The sequence below is a fragment of the Glandiceps talaboti genome, chromosome 1 (genome assembly GCF_964340395.1).
Source record: "Glandiceps talaboti chromosome 1, keGlaTala1.1, whole genome shotgun sequence".
Taxonomy (NCBI): Eukaryota; Metazoa; Hemichordata; class Enteropneusta; family Spengelidae; genus Glandiceps; species Glandiceps talaboti.
Genome location: NC_135549.1, coordinates 33,666,009 through 33,683,232, shown reverse-complemented (window position 1 = coordinate 33,683,232; position 17,224 = coordinate 33,666,009). Strand labels below are relative to the sequence as shown.

Below are 17,224 nucleotides of genomic sequence, written 5' to 3'. Positions count from 1 at the left end.
AAGAGTTTTGACCAAAAATTACTATGCATTTTTAGATCTTATTTCAATAATTACAACAGGGTGTTGAATATTTGTTCATGTAACATGTAGGAATATAGCCCCATCAGTGTCACACCATTATGCTCTGTAGTTTTTGTAGTTATTTGGTTATTTACACAGTCACACACATGTACATGCAGCTCACAATTACCTACACTGCCCACAGTACTTAACTGAAACTCATCCAGTTGTGCTTAAAAAGATGTCATGTGTATTAACAGTATGGAAATTCATAGAAAAATAACGAATCCGCATCAAAGACACAGCTCCAAAGTATGTCTTACATGAAGGCAGTTTTTAGCTTTTTCAGTCACAGATTAATCTCAAAGTATTTGTAAATTGTAGCAAAAGATACTTATCATAAATCTCTGATACGTACATGTAGCTTTCAAAAATTGATTGACAATAATGATAGAAGCTGAAAAGTGGCATCAAAAAGTGACTGATGTGATAATTTATGGGGTTCAGACTTTTAGACATTACATTCAGTAATACCACTCAATCTAATCTAATAATGACAGCTTCATACCGGGTATGATATGTCACCTCATTGTGCCAGGTTTAAAAGAATTGGCTGACGAAAGTCAGAGATGTACGGATGGACACAGACAGACAGAGCCAGACTTTACCCATTGGTGCTAACATTAATCTTCATATGTAAACCTAATTACCAGTTTGAGCCATGAAGAATAGTGACTGGTTGGTTATTGTTTAACATATGAATACTGCTACAATAGGAAAGAGAATACTTGTCAATTTTAGTCTCTGTTACAGTAACATGCCAACTATTTCACCATAATAAGTCACTCACGTTTCACAGTCATATCAATAACCATGTAAACTTAGTCATATCTGACAATAACCATGTAAACTTAGTTATAGTTCGTGAATAACAATAGTCTTACCACTGTAGCTTACACTATCATCACAGTACAGTATAGTGTTAACAAGTCTTACCACTGTAGCTTACACTATCATCACAGTACAGTATAGTGAATAACAAGTCTTACCACTGTAGCTTACACTATCATCACAGTACAGTATAGTGAATAACAAGTCCTACCACTGTAGCTTACACTATCATCACAGTACAGTATAGTGAATAACAATAGTCTTACCACTGTAGCTTACACTATCATCACTGTACAGTATAGTGAATAACAAGTCTTACCACTGTAGCTTACACTATCATCACTGTACAGTATAGTGAATAACAAGTCCTACCACTGTAGCTTACACTATCATCACAGTACAGTATAGTGAATATTAACAAGTCTTACCACTGTAGCTTACACTATCATCACTGTACAGTATAGTGAATAACAATAGTCTTACCACTGTAGCTTACGCTATTATCACTGTACAGTATAGTGAATAACAATAGTCTTACCACTGTAGCTTACACTATCATCACTGTACAGTATAGTGAATAACAAGTCTTACCACTGTAGCTTACACTATCATCACAGTACAGTATAGTGAATAACAATAGTCTTACCACTGTAGCTTACACTATCATCACAGTACAGTATAGTGAATAACAAGTCTTACCACTGTAGCTTACACTATCATCACAGTACAGTATAGTGAATAACAATAGTCTTACCACTGTAGCTTACACTATCATCACAGTACAGTATAGTGAATAACAAGTCTTACCACTGTAGCTTACACTATCATCACTGTACAGTATAGTGAATAACAAGTCTTACCACTGTAGCTTACACTATCATCACTGTACAGTATAGTGAATAACAATAGTCTTACCACTGTAGCTTACACTATCATCACTGTACAGTATAGTGAATAACAAGTCTTACCACTGTAGCTTACACTATCATCACTGTACAGTATAGTGAATAACAAGTCTTACCACTGTAGCTTACACTATCATCACTGTATAGTATAGTGAATAACAAGTCTTACCACTGTAGCTTACACTATCATCACAGTACAGTATAGTGAATAACAAGTCTTACCACTGTAGCTTACACTATCATCACTGTACAGTATAGTGAATAACAAGTCTTACCACTGTAGCTTACACTATCATCACTGTATAGTATAGTGAATAACAAGTCTTACCACTGTAGCTTACACTATCATCACTGTATAGTATAGTGAATAACAAGTCTTACCACTGTAGCTTACACTATCGTCACAGTACAGTATAGTGAATAACAAGTCTTACCACTGTAGCTTACACTATCATCACAGTACAGTATAGTGAATAACAATAGTCTTACCACTGTAGCTTACACTATCATCACAGTACAGTATAGTGAATAACAAGTCTTGCCACTGTAGCTTACACTATCATCACTGTACAGTATAGTGTTAACAAGTTTAAGTAATAGTTCTACCTTTCTGTCTCTTAATAGTGTGGCATTCAAGTATGACTATACCTCTTCCAATGGTTTGACAATGTAGTTTCCATAGACAACAACATCCAGCTACTTACGATGCATACAAAAAAAAAGAGTTCTTTGATGGTTATTAACCAGACAAATGATAGACTGACTAGTTAAACTATGATTGAAATGTATTTCTATTCTATTTTGTTTTTTACACCAGCTTGCATATGAAAACATTATGTTGATTAATAACGTAGTATATTATAAACTATGTATTATGTACTACATGTACAATGGTTAGTTGTGTATACCAGATTAAAATTGGACGGAAATGGTAACTGATGGAGACCCACTGTAGGTGTGTACATGTATTCAGGTTTTGCCATTGATTAATATAATACAGTATTAATGGCTATTACAGACCAATGTCAGATTAAGATTCAAATTTGGGTGAGAGAAATAACTTGTCTGGCAGAGATAATGTATATTTCAAATTGGTTCAACAAAAGAATCCAGTCTGAGTGGCTCCTTGGATAGTCAGAATGTGGGATTCAAACACAAAACCTCCATCACAGTGACAGTGTATTGGATCAAATAAACAAGAACAGTTATATATACAGTATTTATATTTTAAAAAATTGTATTTCAAACTAAATCAAGTAAGTGAATGGCTCCAGTTTATCGGATTATAGCGTATTAACTCTTGCTCATATTTGTTTTGAAGTAATCTGTTGAGATGGTCCTGGTGTTCTTTCCATTCCATTAACTGCCAAAGAAAATAAATAAAAACACAAAATTAACATAGATTCATACTATACCCAGGTAATCCCATTAGAAAGCAAAGCATCTATGGCGGCACAGACAGGGAAGAAACCATAGACCGTGGTGTAGGGTCTCTGAAGAAACAGATCAGCAATGCATTACTGGGTATTGTTCAAAGGTGTTAATAGCTCGCGCAGCGGCAGCAAAGCTGCCGCGTAGCGGCTCAATGACTAGTACGCATGCGCGTCGTATATACTATGCGAAAAAATTTGGTGGTTCTCCCAGGGATGCATTGCGGCGCGCAGTGACTACGCATGTGCCTTCCATATACTATGTGCTTCTACGTGCTACATGCATCCTCCACACGCTACCGTATCGTCATATAGCATAGGCGACATAACACCGTCATGCATTGCAATATTGTAACAGTAGGCCTGTTGGCATGATTATCGTAACATTGTAACGAGTATCAAGGCATCGCTGTACCACTAGGAGAAATTATTTGGAAGTTTGACGCACGGCAGTACGTGATACGGACCACTGATGACATAGCGCAGTTGAATTTCCGGGTTGTGGAAGTGCGGTTTTGACATTTATATTGTCGATAATTGATTTTTTTTTACATGTTCTAAAAAGAATAACTGCTTTCCTATGTTTGTTGGTACAGTAATATTCCTAAATCATCGAGTTGAATTCAGAAATCATGATGTTTGGCAAAATGTTAACAAAACATTTATCCAAAGACCAACGTTGGTGGAGGGTCGATCTATGATAAGTTGGCTGATTGAAAATCAACAATATTAATCTAATGGCTATGATGGTTTTTGAAACCAACAACTGCATAGAGTGTTGACTTTCTTTACTTCTCTCGTATATGTCAGAGAATTAGATGTCATTCAATAAAATAAATTTTGATGGTCAATACCCCTGGAAAATGACCCAAATCAAGTGTACGAATCCTGGCCCAGGCAGCCGGTCACAAATGAATCTACCCTGCGCGAGCTTATGGGCTTTGCCTAGTTATGATATTAGGGGGATATATGAGCTCAGTTATTATCTCCAGTATGCTGCACTGGTATCGCTTGTTTCAAAAATACACTAAAACATGCACAACCACAAACACTGTAGTGTTTCCCCTCCACTACAACATAGACAGTGTAATGTGTCCCCTCCACTACAATCATAGTGTAGTGTTTCCCCTCCACTACAACCATAGACAGTATAGTGTTTCCCCTCCAGTACAACCATAGACAGTGTAGTGTTTCCCCTCCACTACAATCATAGTGTAGTGTTTCCCCTCCACTACAACCATAGTATAGTGTTTCCCCTCCAGTACAACCATAGACAGTGTAGTGTGTCCCCTCCACTACAACCATAGTGTAGTGTTCCCCATCCAGTACAACCATAGACAGTGTAGTGTTTCCCCTCCACTACAATCATAGTGTAGTGTTTCCCCTCCACTACAAGTTCACCATAGACAGTGTAGTGTCCCCCCCCCCTCTACAACCATAGACAGTGTAGTGTTTCCCCTCCAGTACAACCATAGACAGTGTAGTGTTCCCCCCTCTACAACCATAGACAGTGTAGTGTTTCCCCTCCACTACAATCATAGTGTAGTGTTTCCCCTCCACTACAAGTTCACCATAGACAGTGTAGTGTCCCCCCCCCCTCTACAACCATAGACAGTGTAGTGTTTACCCTCCACTACAATCATAGTGTAGTGTTTCCCCTCCACTACAAGTTCACCATAGACAGTGTAGTGTTTCCCCCCCTCTACAACCATAGACAGTGTAGTGTTTACCCTCCACTACAATCATAGTGTAGTGTTTCCCCTCCACTACAAGTTCACCATAGACAGTGTAGTGTTTCCCCCCTCTACAACCATAGACAGTGTAGTGTTTACCCTCCACTACAATCATAGTTTAGTGTTTCCCCTCCACTACAAGTTCACCATAGACAGTGTAGTGTTTCCCCTCCACTACAACCATAGACAGTGTAGTGTCCCCCCCCCTCTACAACAATAGACAGTGTAGTGTTTCCCCTCCACTACAATCATAGTGTAGTGTTTCCCCTCCACTACAACCATAGACAGTGTAGTGTCCCCCCCCTCTACAACCATAGACAGTGTAGTGTTTCCCCTACACTAGCACTACAATCATAGTGTAGTGATCCTCTCCACTACAAGTTCACCATAGACAGTGTAGTGTCCCCCCCCCCCTCTACAACCATAGACAGTGTAGTGTTTACCCTCCACTACAATCATAGTGTAGTGTTCCCCTCCACTACAAGTTCACCATAGACAGTGTAGTGTCCCCCCCCTCTACAACCATAGACAGTGTAGTGTTTCCCCTCCTCTACAACCATAGACAGTGTAGTGCCCCCCCCTCTACAACCATAGACAGTGTAGTGTTTCGCCTCCACTACAATTGTAGTGTAGTGTTTCCCCTCCACTACAACCATAGACAGTGTAGTGTCCCCCCCCTCTACAATCATAGACAGTGTAGTGTTTCCCCTCCACTACAATCATAGTGTAGTGTTTCCCCTCCACTACAATCGTAGTGTAGTGTTTCCCCTCCACTACAACCATAGACAGTGTAGTGTCCCCCCCCCTCTACAACCATAGACAGTGTAGTGTTTCCCCTCCACTACAATCATAGTGTAGTGATCCCCTCCACTACAACCATAGACAGTGTAGTGTTTCCCCTCCACTACAACCATAGACAGTGTAGTGTTTCCCCTCCAGTACAACCATAGACAGTGTAGTGTTCCCCCCCCCTCTACAACCATAGACAGTGTAGTGTTTCCCCTCCACTACAACCATAGACAGTGTAGTGTTCCCCCCCCCCTCTACAACCATAGACAGTGTAGTGTTTCCCCTCCACTACAATCATAGTGTAGTGATCCCCTCCACTACAACCATAGACAGTGTAGTGTTTCCCCTCCACTACAATCGTAGTGTAGTGTTTCCCCTCCACTACAACCATAGACAGTGTAGTGTTTCCCCTCCACTACAACCATAGACAGTGTAGTGTTTCCCCTCCACTACAACCATAGACAGTGTAGTGTCTCTTCTCTATTATTCAACAGACTACATTTACTCCCTATGCCAATACAATATCCGGGTAAAGTTGTGATACAAATATTATCCGTTTATTATGGTGTGGTTATTTATACGACAATATCTTAAATCCAGGCAGATTCACACATTGAAAGTTATTTCTATGACAATTAGAGTACTAATTAATATATTTACCCAAGACTATAGTTCAGACAATGGGAGGTGGTCTGTTGTTGATCTGTTTCTTCCTTGTCTGTGGTGGAGGGGACTAGGCCATTGCCTTACAGCCATACAAACATTGACAAAGAGTACTACTTAGATCAGTATGTTGAGGATTACTTTCAACAAATCATTATTGAGTCTTCAAATAGTTTTTCCTGCATTTTAGATTTGATCAGTGTCACAGTCTTGACTACTTCAGATCAAACTAGGTCTTCACATATTTGTATTCTTTTTGTATCCAGTGAATAAATCAATACAATACAATTATAATACAATACAATATGATACAATAAAACATAATACAATGCAAAACAAACCAATACAATGCCTAACCTTTTTATTTTCATCTCTAAATTGTTTGAGATAGGTTGCTTTCTTCACTATATCATTTCTGTCATCTTCTATACATTTCCTGTCATAATTCACAGCTTGCTCACTTTCTTGAACCTTGTCTTTGAGTATCTGTTTGGCAAAGCTAAGTTTGTCAGCCATTTGTTCTTTCAGCTTTGAACGTGTATCACGCCTACAACAAAATGACATAAAGTTAGTATACATGTATATACGTGCTTTGGCAAGTTTTAGCCACTATTTCATGATAGTCTCAAAACACCCCATCAATGGTAAGTTCAAAACTTTAGACACATCTTAGACCTAATTTGTATACTAATAATGCTGTCATCATATCACAATTTGTCATCTATATCTCCTTGAAAACACTGCCATCAAACTTCAGTCCAATGCTGCCTCGCAGTTTTGGAGTTCAAGATTTCTGAACAAAAGTCACTTTTTTTCAAATCTACTTTGCCTATAATCAACAATCAATAGGTCATCAACTCTTCTTTTCTTCATCTACCTGTACACATGTGTCACTCCTAAAAACATTCCAATTTCCAAGAGAATTTCAGACCAATCTATCCAACAGTTTTGGTGTTCATGTCATTGATGAAAATTGCATTTTACACCTAACCTGATCTACAATAGGGTTATCAAGACTAATGTTTCATTGCCACATCCCAAGAATTATCACCAAAGTTCAGGAGTATTATTTTTGGATATGAGAATTAATTCCTTTAACCAGGAATAGAAATGAGTCATCACGCCTTAAACATTTCTATATCTAGACACTCAGACAGCATCCAACCAGCTTTAACATTCTATATCTAGACACTCACTCAGCATCCAACCAGCTTTAACATTCTATATCTAGACACTCACTCAGCATCTAACCAGCTTTAACATTCTATATCTAGACACTCACTCAGCATCCAACCAGCTTTAACATTTCTATATCTAGACACTCAGACAGCATCCAACCAGCTTTAACATTCTATATCTAGACACTCACTCAGCATCCAACCAGCTTTAACATTTCTATATCTAGACACTCAGACAGCATCTAACCAGCTTTAACATTCTATATCTAGACACTCAGACAGCATCCAACCAGCTTTAACATTTCTATATCTAGACACTCAGACAGCATCTAACCAGCTTTAACATTCTATATCTAGACACTCAGACAGCATCCAACCAGCTTTAACATTCTATATCTAGACACTCACTCAGCATCCAACCAGCTTTAACATTTCTATATCTAGACACTCACTCAGCATCCAACCAACTTTAACATTTCTATATCTAGACACTCAGACAGCATCCAACCAGCTTTAACATTTCTATATCTAGACACTCAGACAGCATCTAACCAGCTTTAACATTCTATTATAGTATATCTAGACACTCAGACAGCATCTAACCAGCTTTAACATTCTATATCTAGACACTCAGACAGCATCCAACCAGCTTTAACATTTCTATATCTAGTGACTCACTCAGCATCCAACCAGCTTTAACATTCTATATCTAGACACTCAGACAGCATCCAACCAGCTTTAACATTTCTATATCTAGACACTCAGACAGCATCCAACCAGCTTTAAAATTCTATATCTAGACACTCAGACAGCATCCAACCAGCTTTAACATTTCTATATCTAGACACTCAGACAGCATCTAACCAGCTTTAACATTTATATCTAGACACTCAGACAGCATCCAACCAGCTTTAACATTTCTATATCTAGACACTCAGACAGCATCCAACCAGCTTTAACATTTCTATATCTAGACACTCAGACAGCATCCAACCAGCTTTAACATTCTATATCTAGACACTCAGACAGCATCCAACCAGCTTTAACATTCTATATCTAGACACTCACTCAGCATCCAACCAGCTTTAACATTCTATATCTAGACACTCACTCAGCATCCAACCAGCTTTAACATTTCTATATCTAGACACTCAGACAGCATCTAACCAGCTTTAACATTTCTATATCTAGACACTCAGACAGCATCTAACCAGCTTTAACATTTCTATATCTAGTCACTCAGACAGCATCCAACCAGCTTTAACATTTCTATATCTAGTCACTCAGACAGCATCCAACCAGCTTTAACATTCTATATCTAGACACTCAGACAGCATCTAACCAGCTTTAACATTTCTATATCTAGACACTCAGACAGCATCCAACCAGCTTTAACACTATTTCCATCCTTTACAATACTGTTTGTGTTTAAGCAAACTGTAAATTAATTGAGCAATCATTTTCATCTGAACAATTTCCCTATAAAGTAACATAAACCGTATTTGGCATTTAGCTAAGTAGTTTTTTAGTTTAAGTCACACACACACACACACACACACACGCATGCACACAGACACTCACACACACCTCTACTGGATCTCAGTTCAGCCGTGCTAAAAATCAAAACAAGGGGACAAATTGCACATGGTCTAAGAGTTATTTCAGACACTAACTGCCATTGCTCACTTGTGTAGTTTCCCTGTCACCAGCCCATCCTTGTATTCTTTTTTATTTATTTAGCACAAACATTACATGTTGTCCCCTTCCTACTTTGTCATAAACTTGTTTTCACTTTTGACCATAGAACACCCACAATCCAGCCTTCTCTGTGTATCTCAGCCCATTTCTATAAAGAGCACATCAATTTCTTTATTGGAATGTCCAGTGTTAGTGTTCATTCATACCTATCAACTACAGAAATCCTGCCTAGCAACAAACGACAACCTTTCTTTTCAATGCACACAATGAAACATCTCCTTACACTAGCAACGTTTCTATTGATTTGAATAGCTTTGTTCACTGCGATCCTTCTCATATATTACTCACTCAGCTTTCTGTTTCTTACTTTCCTTCACCAATAAAAAGACTAGCTTATATATAAGGCAATGTCAGATTAATACAGGTCATGAACAAGGTCATCAAAATTAATAACAAAATCAAGCAAAAAGCTATACATTAAAATACCATCACCCATAAAACCTTTTCTAACATCTGAACTATCCATACAATATGCGTGTATTCTCTTACACTCAATCATCAATTTCAAAGAAACCTATTAACTGATATGAAATCCAGGGGATTCCAATGACATGAACTCACATGTATAAAGATCAAGATCTTAAAAGAAGTTCATATCTGATAATATGGGTGTAGGCGTTTGCTGGGTTTTCTAGTGTGATGATCACCACATGGGTATGTCATATTATAAGAAATTGCTGTGTGTATCAGTGGCATGTTACATAGGCCTTAGATGACACAACTGTCTACAGATATACATAAATGTACATGTAGACTTAATTAAGGATGTTATTAGTCTTATTCAGAGTTTCAGCTTCCTCAGCGATTATCAGACAACTGATAAAAATGTACATGTGTGTAAAGAAAGAACATAATACTTTGGTATACAAGTTACATCATCATGTGTCAACAACAAACACACACACACACTATTTCCAAACCTGAATTTCTCATTCTTAGCTCATGAAAATGTAGTGATTTCAACTAAATGATTAACAAGTCACTGAAAAACTCATTGCCAAGACCAGTTGTGTTTGACCTCCATGACCCTATGGTATATTTACACTTGGCATTACACTGTTACACATATATATATTTGATAGAGTACTTGCAATGTCAAATGTCAACACAGTTGTGTTGTCTCATCTTGTAAGCCAATTATTGCTATCTCTATAATCAAGGTGTGTCAATAAAAGAAACACAACAGTCAACTCCAGGTTGTATGTTTATGTATTTAGTATTTAGTATTTATTGATTACACGTAACAAAACCCTGGGGATTTGTTAAAGGTACAAATAAAATAAAATTGGGGAAAAAAAAATCATAATAATAACACTTATAGGCTTTTCAAAAGTAACATTACACATCATAATAAAGACTACAAAACAAAACAAAACAACAACAATAACTATTCAACGAGTTGAAACATAATATTAATGAAAAAATAATAATGAAGGGTAATTAGACATTTCAAATTATATATTATGAGTATTTTGTAGGTGGTGCTCCCTTTTTATATTACTAAGTTTGATATATTTTCCAAGTGCGATAATTAGAGTTTTGTTGCTCATTATTTCTTTAAATTGTTGTTCTTCTGTCAAGTTTCTGTAATTATTAATATGTTTAGCAGCTTCACTAAAGAGGTCATGCCTGAGTAAATTATACAGGGGACACTGTAATATAAAGTGTTTTTCATCTTCTACAAGGGTTGAGTTGCATATTTTACATAATCTGCTTTTAGCTGGTATTTTGTGATGACGACCCTTTTCAATTTCAAGTTTGTGGTCACTTAGTCTGAATTTACAGATTATTGATCGCAATTCTGGGTTATTTAATTTTTCTAGATATGGTTCAAGCTTAAAATCTAATTTAATGAGTTTGTATGTTCTGAGTTTGCAGTTATTATTTCCATTTTCCTCTCTGTTATTTAAGCTGTTTTTCCACTGTGAGATGAAGCTTGCTTGTTGCTGATGTTCAATGTTGATTATTTGCTGTGTTTTTATTTTTTTACTGATTTCATTGACTTGTAATTGATTTATGTCACTATTAGGTAGGTACAAAGTTGTGGATTTGTACCAGGTTGTCTTTTTTTCTTTGTTGAAACTGAAAGCTTCTCGTAATATGTTGTTTTTTGTATTCATTACATGGACGAGATATTTTATCGCTTGTTTTTTCACAAATATATCTAATGGAAATCTTCCAAGTTCCCCATAAATCCCCATTTTAGTGGTTTTCTTTGATACTCCTAGTATAAACCGACAGAAGTTAACATTTACAGTTTCAATTGGTGAATCTTTGCAGCACTCATCACTCCATATGTCACACCCATATACAACTATTGGTCTTATTAGTTTATCAAATATATCTAGCATTAATTGTGGACTTAGATTTCTAAGATTGCCTAACTTTGACTTTAGTGAAAATAATGCTTTGATCCCTTTGTTTTTTAAATTCACCATTGCTTCTTTTGATTTTCCATTTGGAGAAATAATTAGACCTAAGTAGTTGAATTTTTTTACAATGTCTAGTTCTTCTCCCTCAAAGAAAAAAACACTTTTTTGTAACAGTCTGTTGTTTTTATTGAATATCATGATTTTTGTTTTCATAGTGTTAACTTTGAGTTTCCATTTCTGTGTGTACTTTGATAATTTGTCAAGGCAGTGTTGTAACCCTTGCTTCGATTTTGACAGAAGGACAATATCATCAGCGTAAAGTAGGCAACTGATTGCCTTGTTATTGATAGTTGGTGCGTCACAATGACTTGAATCAAAAATTCTTGGTAGGTCACTAATGAAAATATTAAATAGTGTAGGGCTAAGGTTACAGCCTTGTTTGACTCCTACAGATGATTTAAATTCTTGTGTTAAACCATTTTTGGTTTTCACTTTGTAAGTTGCATTTCTGTATATATGTTTAATCATTTTATACATGTTACCAAATATGTTATTAGAAAGCATTTTTTGGAAGAGGCCATCATGTGAGACACTATCAAATGCCTTTTTCATATCTATGAAACAAGCATAAATTTTGTTGTCCTTTTGTTTTGTTTTTTGTTGTTCATTTTGATATAAATATTTATTGATAACTGTTTTTAAAATAAATAGATTGTCCGTAGTACGACAATTTTTTCTAAAACCAAACTGTTCTGATGGTAGAATGTTTTTGTTTTCTATGTATTCGGTTAGCCTGTTATTCAATATACTTGTGAATAATTTGCCAAGGCAACTAGATATAGCAATTCCTCGGTAGTTAGATGGAATTGATTTGGGTCCTGATTTATGTATTAACACTGTCTGACTCTCAAATGTCGATTATTTTGACACATATTATGTTGAAAACTCTTTTATCAACATATTACAAGATAAAATAAAGTACAGAGTTTACATTTGTTAATGATTTCTACATCAATATTTAGGAGTTGTCTAATATACACAATGACATCAATTATTTGACTTACCTATAAGCTTCTTTTTCAGCTGGTGATCCATAGAATGGTTTTTCCCAAGAACTATGAAACCTGTAATGTTCCCTTTGTTTCATAGCAAGTACTCGTTGATCTAAAACATGATGTGCATCGGTTGTCTCAAGACTCACAGTTCGTCTTTCTCTTACTGGCCGGAGAGGATTTATTCTAGGGAATTGATGTGGTCTCAGATTTCCTACATCTGCCGTATGTGAGACCCTAGCCCAGACACTCGCCGGGAGAATTTTACCGTTCACTGTTATGGTAGCGGCTGGCAATGTACCCTTTGCACTTCCTGTTTTTTTGGTTAACGGTGGCGCAGAAACCACTGTTGGTGTTTCCCGTGGTGCTATCTTGGGAAGGGTTGTCATCTTTCACGGCTTCAGGTTGAGAAAGTAAACAGCAGAGCGCCGCTCTACCTGGTTATGGATGATAATGAAATGAAAGTAAATAAATGACATGAAGAAGCAACAGGTGTCTGTAAGTGTATCTCATCGCCCCTTTAAAGTCAGTTGTTTCCACTATCTATGGATTTCATTTTCCTGTACAACTCTGTGTTAAATCTCAACAATAATCGGATTATTCAAAAGTAAACAGGTATCAAAACAAGCCCTTTGTCATTCTGTGGAGGCACACGCTGAACACCCTTGTGTCTATCTCGTCGACTGTACAAGGGTGTTACTGCGTTTCAAAAACTACATTCGATCCAATTGTACTGCTGATATATAATATCTGCGTTCCCTTAATGATTACAACGTTCCCAATGTGTCGCAAGTAAAACTTTTACTAATATTCATGATACAGTATTTGTACAATGCAAACCAGGGCCGTGTTGCTAACGCAGTGGAACCACGAGCACAAATTACGAATGTGTACAGTGTATCTTCCCGATCACCGGTGCACCTGCAACTGACTACGCATAAATAAATAAACAAATAAATCTAACTGTACACTGTTTTCCATCGACTGTCCCATACAGCTGATATATACAACCTTCATTTTACTTGTCGAAGAGTTTACATACTTAATTGTTAAACCGCAGTTGGTTTATTTATTGTCGCCATGTTGCAAACTGGTACACCGGTTCATTGACACTTTGCATTCAAAACCTTTGAAATATAACGCCCGCTAACTAAACATTTCAATACATTCTGTCTGTGGTTTAAGGCAAACAACCTATTCCAATACGTAACCGAACTATATTTACAATTTTCAAGGGTTCAAGCATATACTTGGCGAGGATTGCCAACAAACACGAAGCAAATGACTCCACACAAGGTGTTCTCGAACAAACTGTACAGTCTAGCCTAGTGTAAGCACAATGCACGTACTTGTGTCTCCTCGACTGCTCAGTGACAAAAATATTCATTAATTCAGGAGAAAACATTTACACAGTCACTAGATCAAACATATTATTTAGATCTTTTAAATTCGTAGACTTGTAAGGATACTTCCCTACCTTTTCTGTTAATGGGTTATTTCACTGCGATAGTTGACGTTACAGGTGTCTTTACTAGTTCAGATGCCGTGTACTATTATAAGCAGCGTTGCTGTTTAGGTTCGTGGTCACGTGACACAAACGTCGCTAATGACAACCAGAGCCTCGTTCCTGTGATCGTGAGAGCAGCATTGTCAGATCAGCTCGTCAAAATCGATTTCGACACAAAATGAACTTACCATGATATAGACTGACTGTGTGACACAGGGAGGCCATGAACCGTGTTACAAACAAACAAACAAACAAACAACACATGCATGGGTAAATGAAGTATCATTTTAAACTCATGGATAACTATATATATATATATATATAGGTGTATATGTGTGTACGGACCTGAGTATACTATTAAAATACCATATATTATGTTTCTACATATACTACCTATACATTCCAATTGTAATATAGGCCATTACAGTATATGTTTCTACATATAGTATATTATTTCAATATTATACAGGCCCATGCATACATATATACATGTACTATACAGATAGTTATCCATGAGGTTAAAAAACGCTAATGGCATTTTGGCATATATATATATGATATATATATATGATATATCTTAGCAGATTGATACTCACCGAGTTATATATATATATATATATATATATATATATATATATATATATATATATATATATATATATATATATATATATATATATATATATATATATGGAGGATATATACATACATACATACATACATACATACATACATACATACATACATACATACATACATACATACATACATACATACATACATATATACATGCAGGGAAAAGTCTGCTAAATATTGCACGTACTTCCACCAATGTGGTTACAGTGTCGGTTAACAATGCGGCATTACAGAAGGTGTCTTCTTTGTCAAGGGCTGCTTGTGTCAATTCACATGATCAGAAGAGTAATAACAATCATCCCAAATTGGCTCTAACCGTGGAGGGTAAATGCTCTAACATACCATCCCTTTTCCACCAGAGTTAAGAACATACATGTCAGTAGTTTCTTCAGCCGGGATGGGGGTGGGTGGGTGGATGGGGGCGGGTTGGGGTGGTTCACCCTGTTTTTGAAAATTGTGGATAGGGGGTTGTCATTGTGTTTTGGATTGTGATGGAAGAAGAAAATCCTTTTCTACAATGGCATAAAGCCTTGTCTGAACTGACTGGTACATGTATAATTCATTATTATCGACGTCCATGTTTCTTACATGAATTCTTTTAATATTACTTCAGATCACGTAAGAGTTCAAACATACCTCTACTCTATACATATACATGTATTACCTAGCTACAACACTAGTTACAGAACATGTCATGTAAATGCTTGGCTGTTTCACAATCAGAGCTTCACTTATATTGTACTTTGGGGCAAAAGTGAACTTGAAGGTTTCGTAATGGTAATCTTCATAGATAGTTTATAAAAGAAGTTAATCTTAATCGTTCTACTCTTCAGTATGAAGAGTACATGCACTTTTTGGACACTACATTTTATCGACACTACAAATCACCACCTCTCATCAGATTCCAGTTTCTATTAAGTATTATGCACTAGGCATGACCACCTAAAGTTCTCTTACATACCAGTGACTTTTAATACTATACATGCAATGTTAATGCTACTGTACCAATGTTATTGGGCCCATTTTTATGTGATATGGAAAACTCATTACATTAACTTTAGCTTCAAAAACTTTCGAAGCTTTGAAATATTACCTCAAAGGCTATGAATAACCTAAAATTGCCTTAATAGAGCAAAAATCCACCTGATCTGCTGGAGAGACCCCTAGGACTCCCTCAACCCCAGAGGTCACTCATGCATTCAACCAACAATCAGACACACCAACTTTTTTAATGTCATAATGGTATTAAACTTTTCTTAAGAATTTTCACCCTATGCTAATTTGAGATGATATTGTCTTTTAAGATGTGAAATGTTTGCCAAAATAGTCAAAAAATTGCCTTAAAACTTCAAATCTCCCTTACCAATGATACTACCATTAGATGTGCCTGACCTGTAATATAATGATTAAGAACATATTTCAACTCTAATAAGTTATAAATAATAGTTTCTGATACTTGATGGTGCTGTCTTGTAAAGCTTGAAAATTATTGCCTGAAAGTGTCTGAATAGTCTCAAAACTGCCTATTAAGAGTAAAAATGCTCCAGCCCTAGGACCCCCTGTGAGAGGTGTATATATTCCCTTCTCAAGCTAAATTCTACTCTATCTTTCACGGTCTAGATGCTATTAAACTCTATTTTGAATATATGTACGCTGTGTTGTCAATAATTATGTGATAGTGCTATCCCGGGATCCTATAAGGTATTTGTGAGACAGTCAAGCAGTCCACATTGAGTCACAATCAAAAAAATACCTGTTATGTGAATATGGTATATGGGAGGGGGATCATCATGTTTTAGAATTAAGTGATAGGGGGGTCTGCCTGTTTTTGGTTTTACAAATAGGGATTGTCAGTGACTTTTTGTCGGCCCGATGGCAAAATCCCCCCCCCCCCCAGCCGGAGAAACTGACTGGTCCCTAATATACAAGCATTTTAGAGATGTATTAGTGGGTGAAAGTCTGTGTGTGTGTATGTGTGTCTGTCTGTGTTTCTGTCTGTGTCATTGTTTTCTCCAAAACGGCTGGCTCAATTCAAACAAAATTTGGCACAACTGTTCTGTTGAGTAATGGCAAGAACTGATTAAGTTTTAGTAAAAATGCCATGAATATTAATGAGCAATTTGCGTGATTAATCAAATGATCATATGGTAACACGCGCGCTTCGAAAGTGCGCCACCGATGTCGATGTAAGTTAAACCAGGAAGCTACAGAATGGATACATGCTGTTGTTCTACACTGAGAAAGACTTTGTTTTCAGGGGTTTCAAGTGTTTGTATTGATATTTTTGTTGAATCTAACGATTATTACATC

At 36.6% G+C, this 17,224-nt stretch overlaps 1 protein-coding gene across 1 annotated transcript; it reads right to left on the bottom strand.

Annotated features, from left to right (window-relative positions):
- Positions 1-2,200: 2,200 nt before the first annotated feature.
- On the bottom strand, positions 2,201-14,358 carry LOC144440066 (uncharacterized). The gene is made up of 4 exons (XM_078129313.1): positions 14,249-14,358; positions 12,784-13,208; positions 6,769-6,958; positions 2,201-3,159 (listed from the first exon to the last, which is right to left on the bottom strand). Exons 2-4 carry the CDS (start codon positions 13,158-13,160, stop codon positions 3,049-3,051), a joined length of 678 nt encoding a protein of 225 aa, XP_077985439.1. The 5' UTR covers positions 13,161-13,208; positions 14,249-14,358; the 3' UTR covers positions 2,201-3,048.
- Positions 14,359-17,224: the final 2,866 nt, after the last annotated feature.